This window comes from Microtus oregoni, unplaced genomic scaffold, assembly GCF_018167655.1.
Source record: "Microtus oregoni isolate MIOR12 unplaced genomic scaffold, Mior012 000062F_ref0000492, whole genome shotgun sequence".
Classification (NCBI taxonomy): domain Eukaryota; kingdom Metazoa; phylum Chordata; class Mammalia; order Rodentia; family Cricetidae; genus Microtus; species Microtus oregoni.
In genome coordinates this window covers 8,097,578-8,109,758 of record NW_024543872.1, presented here as the reverse complement: position 1 = coordinate 8,109,758, position 12,181 = coordinate 8,097,578, and the positions used below count along the sequence as shown (strand labels likewise).

At 47.6% G+C, this 12,181-nt stretch overlaps 1 protein-coding gene across 1 annotated transcript in view; it reads right to left on the bottom strand.

Annotated features, from left to right (window-relative positions):
* Window positions 1-11,008, bottom strand: part of LOC121439765 (intraflagellar transport protein 172 homolog) — a 35,192-nt gene extending 24,184 nt beyond the window's left edge. Inside the window, exons 1-12 of the mRNA XM_041640385.1 lie at window positions 10,894-11,008; window positions 6,060-6,203; window positions 5,765-5,877; window positions 5,372-5,411; window positions 5,059-5,124; window positions 4,769-4,848; window positions 4,565-4,652; window positions 3,403-3,617; window positions 2,456-2,579; window positions 1,932-2,027; window positions 449-610; window positions 122-175 (exon numbers count right to left, since the gene is read on the bottom strand). Coding sequence (XP_041496319.1) covers window positions 122-175; window positions 449-610; window positions 1,932-2,027; window positions 2,456-2,579; window positions 3,403-3,617; window positions 4,565-4,652; window positions 4,769-4,848; window positions 5,059-5,124; window positions 5,372-5,411; window positions 5,765-5,877; window positions 6,060-6,203; window positions 10,894-10,932 — 1,221 coding nt within the window. The 5' untranslated portion in view covers window positions 10,933-11,008. The remainder of the gene's footprint in view (window positions 1-121; window positions 176-448; window positions 611-1,931; window positions 2,028-2,455; window positions 2,580-3,402; window positions 3,618-4,564; window positions 4,653-4,768; window positions 4,849-5,058; window positions 5,125-5,371; window positions 5,412-5,764; window positions 5,878-6,059; window positions 6,204-10,893) is intronic.
* Window positions 11,009-12,181: the final 1,173 nt, after the last annotated feature.

The following is a 12,181-nucleotide window of genomic DNA, read 5'->3' as shown; positions in this document are numbered from 1 at the left end:
CTCCCTGTCTTTTCCTGTTTCATCCCCACCCTTTTCCTGCAGTCTCTCCATCCCTCGCTACTCACCCCACTGACTAGAAGTCCCGCTTACTGAAAAGGGGCAGGGAATCGTGGCTACTCACATTATCGTTTTCAAAGAAATATTTCTCATTGCCACCAGATCCCTGCCAGGCTATCTGCAAAGTGAGGAGAAAACATCTTAGATAATGTGGCAAGGAAGAGAGATGGCGTTCAGGGAGGCTTTGACATTACACAAAAGGTGCGCTGTATCAGACTCTTGCCCTGATCCTCATATTTCCAAGAGAAACCAGTCTGACTGTGGAAGTTTATATTCCAGGAAATAATATCAGAATGGTATCCTATGGGGAATCTTACTTCTTGGGGCCCACATCTTCAGAATTAGCAAGCCAAGACATCCCATTACCCACCCTTCCTCTCCCGGTTCCTACCTCACTGAGGCGATTGGTGTTCAAGTCTCCAAGCAGCAGCGTGTCCGATGTGTGAGCCACCAAGTACCGTTCCTTCCCCAGGATCTTCACCTCTTCTACCTCATAGCCATAGTGGGACTTGAGCACCACCCTGGTCCCTGAAGACAGGTTCTTCACTATCACCTGGGAAGGGACCAGTCCAACCCATCAGGCTTTCCCAGAGCAGGAGAAGAGTGAAGGTGCTCTGGTCCCTCACGCAACTCCAGGATACCTTGTTTCTCCCTTGGCCTGGGATGCTTTTAATAAGGACAACACTTGCATCCACACAGGGGTTTGCTACCTAGGAAATACTTCCCCATGGCCTGGGCTGTCCATGGCCATTCGATTCTGAGAGCTCTACTCGGTAACACTAATCATTTACTTTGTTCCCGCACTTCTTAGTACAAAGCTCTTTACCAATGAAGACAGAATACTATATCATCGTTACTGTTATATAATTATGAACCTATTATTGTTATTATATCATCATGTGCCTAAGATGACCTCCAACTGGCCATCCTCCTAAATGCTAAGATTTTTTTTTCCTTGAATCTTTTTTTTTTATTTTAAATTTTTTTTTTATTGAGAAAAGAAGAAAGAAAAAAAAACATAAACAAAAAACAAAAAACAAGTTACCACCTCCTCCCAGCCAGGATTTTCTTTCTTTTTCTTCATCTTCTACTTGTTTTCTTTTTTGTGACATGTAGCCCTGGTTGGCCTGGAACTTGCTATATAGACCAGGCTGGCCTCAAGCTCACTGGCCACATACCAGAGCACAATGTCTTTTTTACAAAGAATTTGAATTACATGTGTGGGTGTGCACAAAGGTGAGTGCAGGTGCCGGATGTCGGAAGAGGGTGTTGATCCCCAAGGCTGAAGACCCAGTGATTGTGAGACACTAACATGGCGCTGGGAACTGAACTTGTGTTCTCTGTAAGAATAGTAAGAGCCGTATCTCTGGCCCTGGTGCGATGTCTTACAGATAAATTACCTTTGTACTCTCAGCCCTTAACAGATCTAACATAGTAGAGAAAGGATAGCGTTTCTGGAGAGACTGGAAAGATCCAGGAACAAACTGGTAATAAGAGCGAGGGAAGGGAAGTGGGAGAGTGAGACGCCTGTCTCTGGGACAACAGAGTCCTGCGCACTACAGTTTGCCTGTGATCATACACGTCCACAACTCTAGTGGGCGGCGCTGAGAACAGCTTCACACTGGGGAGATACAGGCACCAATCCCTGTATCTCTTGAGCCAGGTGTGAAACCTTTGCTTGCGATGGGTTAGAACAACTACGTAGCAGGAGGGTTGCCAGAAGTTGCCCTGACACATTCAGCTCCCTACGATAGCTCTGCCAGAGGGAGGAAGGTTAAATTTGACACTGTGGCTGTGGCCAGCAGGTGGGGGAAATGTTACAAGGACAGATAAGCCATGAGAGGTCTCAGCATGCTAGGCCATCAGCTGCTCACCTGGCTGGGTCCCACATACGTCAGCTCAAACTTGTTCTTGTAAATACTCCTTCGGAGGCAGCAGTCAAACTGTTCCACCCCACCACAGAGGGTGCCCTGAGAGAGAGGGGGACAGCATGGAAGACGATGCACGGCGCGCTGGCCAAGGACGGTATCTGGATATACCCCAAGACCTCAGACCTCAGTGTCACAATCTAGACAGAAGTGGCCAGCAAAAGGGTGGGCAGGTTCTGAACATATCAGAAAAAAAAAAGTGGCAATCCCAGGACTTACAGGGATCACATGTGGGTTGGACAATGAGGGGAAATCAGGCTGTCCTGGACAAGCGTGTCCCCCAGGGCCTCCTGGAAAGTGTGAGTTTCCCTTTCCTGCCTTTAACAGTAGATTTTTTTAGGTTGAAGTCACAAGGCAGCTGGAGTTCTCTTGTGTCAGAGTAGAGCGACTCCCTTGCCTAGGGAGTAGTTTCTATTTTACTGTAGTTTGGAGACAATCGCCAGTACAGAAAGGGGCTCCTAACAACACACCGCACAAAGCCGGGAGCCGTCCCGCTTCCAGGCCAAGGCTGTGATGGTGTATAAGTTGGCAATCTCCTTGGGCTTGGCCTCTTCCCAGATGCTTCTTCGAGGACTCCAGTTGAACACCCGGAGTCTAGAAAGGTAAAGAGTGAAAATAGACCAGTACTGATAGGGAAGCATCTCACTCTACCAGAGAGGGAAGCAAACGCAAAAGGGCAGACCAGCGAGGCAGCCCAATGGGAGGGGAAAAGGTGCGGGGAGTTGAGGGAGTAGGGGTGAAAGGAGCAGGTAGAAGATGGATGCCAGGTGTGGTGGTACACGCCTGTAATGCCAACAGGTGAGAGGCAGAGGCAGGAGGATCACTGTAAGTTGGAGGCCAGCCTGGTCTACCCAGTGAGTTACAGGCTAGCTGGGGCCACAGAATGAGACCCTGTCTCAAAAACCAACAACAACACAAAAGCCAGAAGTAGAGACACCAGGACAGCAGGACAAGTGAGACAAACGGACGGCCAGGAGATGGAAGAGGAAGAAACAGAGTGTAGGAGTCAAAGAAGGACGGAACCTAAGGAGACACGGGAGATTGGAAGGACATAAAGACAGACAGACAAAGAGACCTGACCCTAGCTGCTTGGCTGTTTCTTTATTCATTCACCAAATGGCGGCTACATTACAGACCATGCCAGTGCAGGCACTGGCGATGAGGAAGGCTACTTAGTCTTCCTCTCAAACTAGAACACAATGGCATAGTGGGGATGAGGCAGGGGAACATGGGGAACGCGATGGCCTCTGCTGTGGAGTCCAGGCTGAGACAGCATAGCGCATCCTGAAGCAGACGACAATCTGAGAATCCCTTTCAACAGACATTGCTTCTGTCCAGGTTCCCACTGCGGTTCAGAACTTGGCTAGGGCAGAGCTCACAGAGAAAGGTAGAAGATGCAACTGGCCGGGGGACCTACCTGTCGTAGCTTCCTAGCACGACAGACTGGCCTCCAGGACTTGCTGCAGCTGTGGTGAATTCACGCTCCTGAGGGTCACGGCTGTAGTCGAAAGTCTGTAGCACATGGCCTTCCTTTCCATAGGCCACAATCCTCCGATCACAGCCTGCTGCCACGATGCTGTTGGTTGCCCAAGCCAAGGCATACGGTGGGCATGGGTGGTTAACCAACTTCCCCTGAGACAGAATATTTCCATTGTTCATTGAGAATGCTAGGCTAGCAGCTGATCCACACACTCCTGACCATCCCACCCAGGAGAGAAAGTGAGCCTTCCTGCCAGCATTTCCCACATCAAAATGCCCGAATTCTGAAGGTTTCACAGCCTGTCTCTGTATCATGAGCACATGCATGCCATGTGTACATGGGCCGTGTACTCACAGTGGTGTGTTGAGACCTCTGGTACGTACTAGTAAAGCCACCCAAAGAGAGATGACACACAGTAACCAACACTGTCTAGGTCTAAGAGAGTACATGGCTTCAAGAAGGGCTAAATTGAATTATGTGGGTAACTCACAATGTAAACGATTCCACAGTACTAAATTAGACAGAGAAAAACAGCAAAGTTTCCCTGTATGTCTATCTTTTCTTTTTCCAAGAAAATAGTTCTTTAACATCTTATTTATTTGTGTGTGGTTTTGTGCGCACATTTGCATATGTGCACACATGGTCAAAGGGCAGAGGATGACTTGCGGAAGTCACTTCTGTCCTTGCATGGCAAGGGTCCTGTCAGGTTTGGCACTGGGCACCTTTACCTGCTGAGGTATCTTGATGGGCTGTTAACTTATGTCTCCTATGCATTTGGATGTATATACATTACATAAACATGTATGTATATATATACATATACATACATTTGTGTATATGTATGTATTTACATAAATGGAAATAATTTTCACTTTTTGTCCCCCTTAGAATCTTTATTTCCCTTCTTTCAAGGTCCCTTCCGCCCACTCCTCCCTATAAATAGTGAGTTCTAGCCTCCTGAACGCCAAACTCTGTGATGGCACTGAACGCTTCTCTCCAAGATCACCCTTTTCCAGTCATGGTGCTTAAACCTGCAGCTTCCCCGGGAGGGCTCCTGGAATGTCCACCCCACCCCAGAGTGAGTGTGCACCCTTCATACCTGTGACTCTCCGGAGCCTTCATCATCGAAGAAATACCTGACGATGGTGCCGTCTGCGTGACCTGAGAGGATGCCTTTCCCAGAGCAACTGAAGGGCAGAGGCAGAGAGGTGGGCACAGAGGGAGGGACTTCCGCCCCGTGACAGTCCCCTTTCCATCAAATGCAGCTTTGTCCTGACAGTCCCAGTCTACGTCTGTTACTCACTTGGTTGTCAGCGCCACCACATACGAGTCCGTCCCATAGATGGTAGACGACTTGTTAGTTTTAGTGTTTGCTAAGCGAACCTGAAAACCAAACAAGTCTGGCTAGGCTACTTACAGTGTCAGCCAGGCACGGAGAAACAGAAGTAAAAATGCCAAATGACAAAATTAGTCCTCATGCATTTTTCTCAAGTACGCACTTGAGCTCCAAGGGAAAGATGAACCATGTTGCCCGGCACCCCAGGACACTATCCCCCCCTAATACCTAACCTGTGTCTCCCTCTCCTCCGTTACCTTGCCTTCAGCCAGTCCGAAGACAATAATGTACTCTGCAGGCCACTGTAGACAGGTGACTGCACTCTGTATGAGAAGGGGTGAAAGGGTGACCCGCCTGTGTGGACTGGCACACTCAGAACAACCGCCACCCACCACACAACGTCATTCTAGTCCTCTCCACGGGGAAAGGCAGGCAGGAAACACAACAAGGCTCTCAAGCAGGTGACAACACCGTCCTTTAGCAGGTCAAGTCGGGGTCAGACATTGAAAAAGGCAACTCCTATTACATTTACAAGGAAGGAAGCAGGTGCGGCTCATCTCTGAACTTTACCGTCTGGATGAACTTGTTACAGATGACCTTCTTGTCACCCCTGTCAGACAAAAGGCAAGGAAGCAACCTTAAAAATCACTTCCCAATGAACTGCCTGACATGGCCCTATGTGGGAGGTCTGATGGAGAAGTGAGTGGGTCCCCAAGGAGCCCTGGAGCTATGCCAATGACACAGCATATCACTGGCTCTCGGGACCTTCTGCTGGCTTACACTCATCCCTCCAGGGATGGGACTGCAGGACAGGTGGGGCAGGCAGAGGTGGACACAATAGAATCAGGCTCTGGAGAGTCCCTGCCTTCCATGCCTGATGTCATCGTTATCCCAGCGAGGTATTTCCCATGCCCAACTCTTCTTTAGTGGCCACAACCCGCCTAACCCCCATCCTGTCCTCACCAATCTTCTCCAATCTTGTAGACATAGATGATGTTGTCAGTCTGTCCAATGGCAATTTTTGTGGAATCAGGAGAGAAAGCCATGCCCTTTACCATGTAGCTCTTCCTGCCATACTAGGAGTAAGAACAAAGATAATGAGTAGAAATGAAGGAGAAAAGAAAACACACACATTTCCCAAAAGATCAGAAAGTTTATAGCGAGAAATAGAGTAGACCATTGCCCATGTCTACGGCTAGAAGGCAGATCACACAGCTTTCTCGGATAACGTGTTGGAGCACATGCGAGTCCTCTTTACCTTCATGTCAGCTGGCTTGGTGGAGAACTTGTCTCTCCGCTCCCCATGCTCATCGTACAGCAATACCACTCGGTCCACTGTGCAGACAGCAAATTTAGCGTTGTTCTGGGACCAGGCCATACAAGTCACCTTCGCAGCTCCATCCTGCAGAGGCAAAGGGGTACTGTAAACACAGCGCTGGTCTCCAGAGTACAGAGCGTCTCCAGGTCCATCAGTCTTTGTGTGCCTTTGTTCTATATCTACGTCACAGGTTTTCTCTGAAAACTAAACAAAATGAGACAAATTGCTCGGATACCTGAACTGTAAGAATAATAGTCTCCAGGGCCTCACGTGGCCCAGATGGACCTCAGATTCACTCTATGGCATTTCTGATCCTCCAGTCTCTACCTCCTGAGTGCTAGGATTTCAGGCGTACACCACCCCATCTAGTTTATACCATGCCGGGGACAGGACTCAGGGCTTCACTCAAGACAAGGAAACACTGTACTACCAGGCCACATCTCCTTCTCACCTAATGTGTTTTTCTGAGACTCATGATACAAATGTAATGCATCAACCGTTCCAAAAGAAATGGCCTCCTTGTTCCTTATCTTTCAGGTCTGCGACTGAAAAAAAAATCAATTAATCTGATGAATTTTAGCCTTTATAGCTACTCATTCAATTAATGTTTTCCAGCACTTCACTGTCAAAGACACTTGGCTGGAAGACGACAGACAGACAAAGAGCAAAGCACAGATCCTACCCTAGGTTCTAATTGGACGCTGAGAAATTGGAAATGTCCCATAAGAAAAATATGTTCTGAGTGTAATAATAATTTAGAAAAGCCCAAGACAATTTTATGCTTAAATGGTCAAGATTAAACTTTGAAGAAGGAATGCCATCAAATGGTAAATTACTTCAGATGTAATGAGTAGCATGAACAAAGTGAAGCTCTGGCCAAGGACCAGCAATTTAAGGAAGCTGAGACTGCCAACAAGAGAGGAGGCAGGGCAGGAAGCGTAGTCTGGTCTAGCTCAGGAAGCGTAGACTGGTCTAGCTCAGGAAGCGTAGACTGGTCTAGCTCAGGAAGCGTAGGCTGGGCTAGCTCAGGAAGGGCCTCTGGAGGCCGCTAATGATTTGGATTTATTGGGCAGGAATACAGAGACGGTGTAAGTTTGGAAACAAGGAGCAACAGAATTAGAATTGAGACTTGGGATAAACAATGTCACTTTCCCCTGTTAAGTGTCCACTAAAGGTTCGTGGTGAAAGTGACCACTGCAAAAACGGGTACAGCCCAGATAATGGGGCGCTTGTCTGGCATTCATCAGTCCCCAGGTGTGAGCCTTCGCACTGCACAAGAGTAAGCAAAGAAATAAAAAGAATATGGGAATGGCAGGTAAGACGGCACACGCCTGCAATCCCAACACCTGGGAGGGGGAGACAGGACGGTCAGACATTCAAAGTCCTCCACAGTTACACAGCGAGTTTGAAGTCAGCCTGAGTTATATGAGACCCTGACTTTAAAAAAAAAAAAAAGAAAGAAAATACGTGATCACCACACAGTGAATTACTCTGCGTGTCCCTCGCCAGCTGTCCTTTCAGGCTCCTGAGATGAATTTTGGCTCCTACGCCAAATGTTGGATTCACCACTTGGGCTACTAGAGATCTGGCTTACAACACCTTTACTTTCTACACCTAACCCAAATACGTCCAGAGCCAGCAGGGGAATCACTGCCCCCAAATCCTCAAACTACAACCAGAAAATAGCGGCACCACCACCATGGTCATGAGCCAACCATTCACTACCGTCGGCTAGAAGGGGGTGCAGGCGCCTCATCAGCTTTGGCTGCTCATCCTTCTTCAAGGCTGTCCATCCTGGGCATCTGGCCCAGCTGCACCATGACATCATCTTTTTTTAGAGACCAAACGGTTCTATTTCCAAATATTCCATTAGGGTATTTGGAAATGACAGATAGCAGTACCAGTTTACTGAGCAAGGAGTACAACTTTTTATTGTTCTACCACCAAGTGAGGGCTCGATCCCTTCAGCTTTCCTTTCTTCTAACCAACTTCTGCCCTCCTCACACAGTGCAAACATCCCCAAGACCCACAATCGATGGGGACGCGTTTTTCTGGAATACATGCCTGACTGGACTGCCTGGGGGTTGAGTGGAATGGAAAGTAGAACAGGCATTTTCATAACTGCTTGACACCCAGTCGGTACCTCACTCATATCTCTGATGCAGAACCTATTATGATTAACATTTTACATATGGGGAAATTGAGGCACTGAAAATTAAGAAAGCTGCTCAGTCACACATTCAGTTTTTAGATGACAGATGCAATATTTAAATCCATGTATGTTTGATTCCACAAGCTATAACTCTGTCTTTATGCTGTTGTGGCATATGTATTAATGACTTAATTCTGTCATATACTTTTATTTACTGTTGCCATTATTATTATTATATTATTATTATTACTATTATTGAGACAGGGTCTCTCTATGTAGTCCTCTATCTCGTTTTGCAGACACCATGCCTGGCTATTCTTTTTTTTAATTAATTAAATTTATTTATTTTGCATCTTGATTGCACTTTCCCCTCCTCACTATCCTTCCATTCATTCCTCCCCCCCCCCACACACAATCCACTCCTCTTCTATTTCTATTCAGAGATGGGCAGGCCTCCCATGGGCGGCAACAAAGCATGGCATATCTAGTTGAGGTAGGACTACACCCTAGTTCTCCAGGAAACTCTAAAAGTCACACATTATTCTTATGTTTTAAAAGCAGGTCTTGGCTCTGTAGTCAGGCTGGCTTTGAGCACACAGCAAGCCTCCCAAATTCTGCGATTACAGGTAGGCAGCACCATGATCAGGTAACAGATTTCTTTTTGTAGTACTTGGGACGCATGCAGAGGCTCACGCATGCCAAGCACGTGCTCTAGTACTCAGCAACATCCTCTGCAAGTAGCATATTCTTTTTATATGTTGGGGCCAATGTGCCTGCTTGGGTGTGCACGCAGAGGCCAGAGGTCAACATCAAGGGTCTTCCTCAATTGCTCTTCACCTTGTTCTTTTGAGACAGGGTCTCTCCTCTCACTGAACCTGGGGCTCATGAATCTGGCCAGCGAGCTCTAGGGACCCCCTTGTCTCTGTCTCCCGAGCACTGCGATTACAGGTGTGCCTAGCTTTCAAGTGGATGCCGGAGAGCTCGTGCTTATGAAGAGCTGTCTCCCCCACAGCCAGCCTTATTTGTGTTGTTAGCCTGTCCTCTCCATTTCCATGTCCTTCCCTGTGGTCTATCATTCTTCATACAGCTGTCCAATTCATAATGCCCTTTCCATTTGTCCCTTACACCTCCACGACACAAGGCAGCAACAGGAGGTCCAGGAAGAGTCCTGGTGAGGCCCCAGTGTTGGTAGTGTAGCCGAGACCAATGATTCTCTGCGATGAACCCACACATGTAAAGATGTATGGACAAAGGAGTATACCGTGTGACTCTCTGTGCCACACTGCAGCTTCCCTGACGAGATTTCCCCTTTCGTCCTTTTTTCTGTTTTTCCTTTTTTATCTTAAATTTTATTTGTGTGTGTGTTGGGGGAGGTTGCAGGGGCAGAGGCTGGATGCAAGGGAATGGGAAATGGGTGAGATCGGGATGCACGATGTGAAAGACACAAAGAATAAATAAAAAAAAAAGAAAGTTAAAAGAATTTCTCCTTACATTTATTTATTGTGAGTGGTGGAACGGTGCCTGTGTGGCGGTCAGAGAACAACTTGCATGAATTGACTCATTCCTTCCCGTGTGTGGGTCTCAGGGCTCACTCAGGGAGTCAGGCTTAGTGGTAAATGCCTTTATCCACTGAACCATCTCACTGGCCCAATTTTTCTTTTTCTTTTTTCAAGATAGTCTCATGCAGCCCAGGCTGGCCTTGAATTGTCTATATAGCCAAGAATGTGTGTGTGTTGAACTTCACTTAACTCTCTCCTAAGGTATAAGGTGTCAGAACACACACCAGCCACATGTGAGGCACCAAAATTCACACTGGCCAAGCGTGAGGTGTTAGCAGACATCATTCTCAAACACACCCAACAAACAGGTCTTACTCTATCCATTATGAAGCTCAGTAACTTGAGGCTCACAGCTGATTCGAGCTAGATTTGAACTCAGGACTTTCTGGCTCCAAGGCTTGTGACCCTCTTGTCTTCACTTCCCATTGCTAGGATTTTCGGCCTTTGGCGCCACCGAACCCTGTTTATAGTGTGTGTGTGTGTGTGTGTGTGTGTGTGTGTGTGTATGTTGAACTTCACTTAACTCTCTCCTAAGGTTCTTGGAGTTGCTCTAACTACGGCTTTTCTTTCCCAAATGACGAAGTTAATGGCAGTAAGGCCACGTATGATGAGGGTTAAAGCCAGAGATACCATTTGGTCAAATCAGTGCTAAACCTGAACTCCGATCCCTTCACTCCCAAACCTATCCTTCATGTTTTTGGGCTCCTCTCCTAGAGTCCAGCCGCTTCTGAATCTGAGACACACTTTCACAATTCAAATGAAGCGTCAGCCTTGCGCTTATTTCATCCTGTGTAGTTTTATGCTCGTTGTCTAGATATGCGCCTCTCCCTCATAGCCTGTGACGTAACTCGACCCCTAGAGCCTAAGCTTGGGGCCTGGCACTCAAATGCTGTATGGGGTGCCATCAAAGTTTGCGGTCTTTAGCAATTCATGTCGCCTACTGAAAGATCTTTCACAATCTTCTGCACACAGCAGGCGCTCAACATTATAAACTTCTGTTACCCCACTTTTTTTCTTTTGGAACGCCCGGTGGCCGGGGAATGGGAGTCACGCGATTCCTCACCTGAGGGCTCAGCAGGGTCCTCAGGTGCTTCAACTGCATGACGCACACAGGTCTCCGATGCTCGCTGACCGAGACAACTCCCGCGGTTACCTGGACAACCCGCCAAGCAGCAAAGGCGCCAGCCACTGACGCACAGGCAACGTGAGTGCGACATACGTCATAAGGTCACGTAGTGGGTTCGCGACCGTGCAAACGGGATGTGCGCAAGCGCAGTGAATCCTAGGGCGGGCACATAAGAGGAGGTCGTCGAAGTCTATCCTCGACCAATCCCGTACTTGCATGCAAACTCAACGCAAAGCCCCACCCGCAAGTCTTCGTCTGTCCCCACCCTCCCCAACCCCGCCCCTAGATCCTGTATCACTTTAACCCCAGCTTTTCTCCTTGCTTTAACCGGCCAAGTGTGCTTTAGTTGCTTTAACTCTGGAGAAGCGCAAGGCAGGTTCTACGAGAGCGAAAGCCAGTTCGCAGAACTGCAGCCTCTGCTTTCTCCGCCAAAAGTTCTGTGACTTGAGCGAGGCCACTCAATACTGATAGGTATCAGTGAATGCTCAAGGATATACCTGTTTGAAGTGGGCAGAGGTACAGTCCCATTTTACACAACAGGAGGGGGTCACACGCCAAAGTTGAAACAGCTAATAAACGGTGGAACCGGGATTCAACCCAGAGCTGATAACCTTTTAATTCCCGTGAGACGATTCAAGTCTTCTCAACTCGTTGTCTCTTTGTTCAACTTCTCTAACCTGTAACGCGGTCTCAGGAAATGATCGGGGTTTGGTAGCACTGGCTAGGGAAAGGCAAGGCACCCTGTTTGATCATTGGGTAATAGGTGAGTTCAAGGCTGCTTGCCGAAATCCAGATGTCTTTATGGGTCAGTGCAGCAGACAGAGCTGGGCTGGCCTCCTAGCTTAGAGCTCTGTGACACCTGGGGCTGGGGATTGACTAAGAAAAGATACTATTGTCTTTATTTTGTTTGATTGGAATGCTCTCAAGAATTTTTGTTCTAAGTTTTTGCAGCATATCAGACAGATTGACTGAAATTCAGAAAAGAAGGCCTTCTCTCTCTAAACGGTCCCAGGTTGGCAAGTCCTATACCCCCCAAAAGCATAGCATATGATCTCCAGACCGAAGCTGGGTCCCAAAACTTTGCATGCACAGTGGTTGCCAATGGCAACGAATATTTCTTTCCCCACCACTACCTCCCTCTTGAAAAATTAAGAACAAGTAGAGGGCAATTCCCATTTTTTACAGATAACACAAATAGGTCCCAGAACCCAGATTATATTTTTTC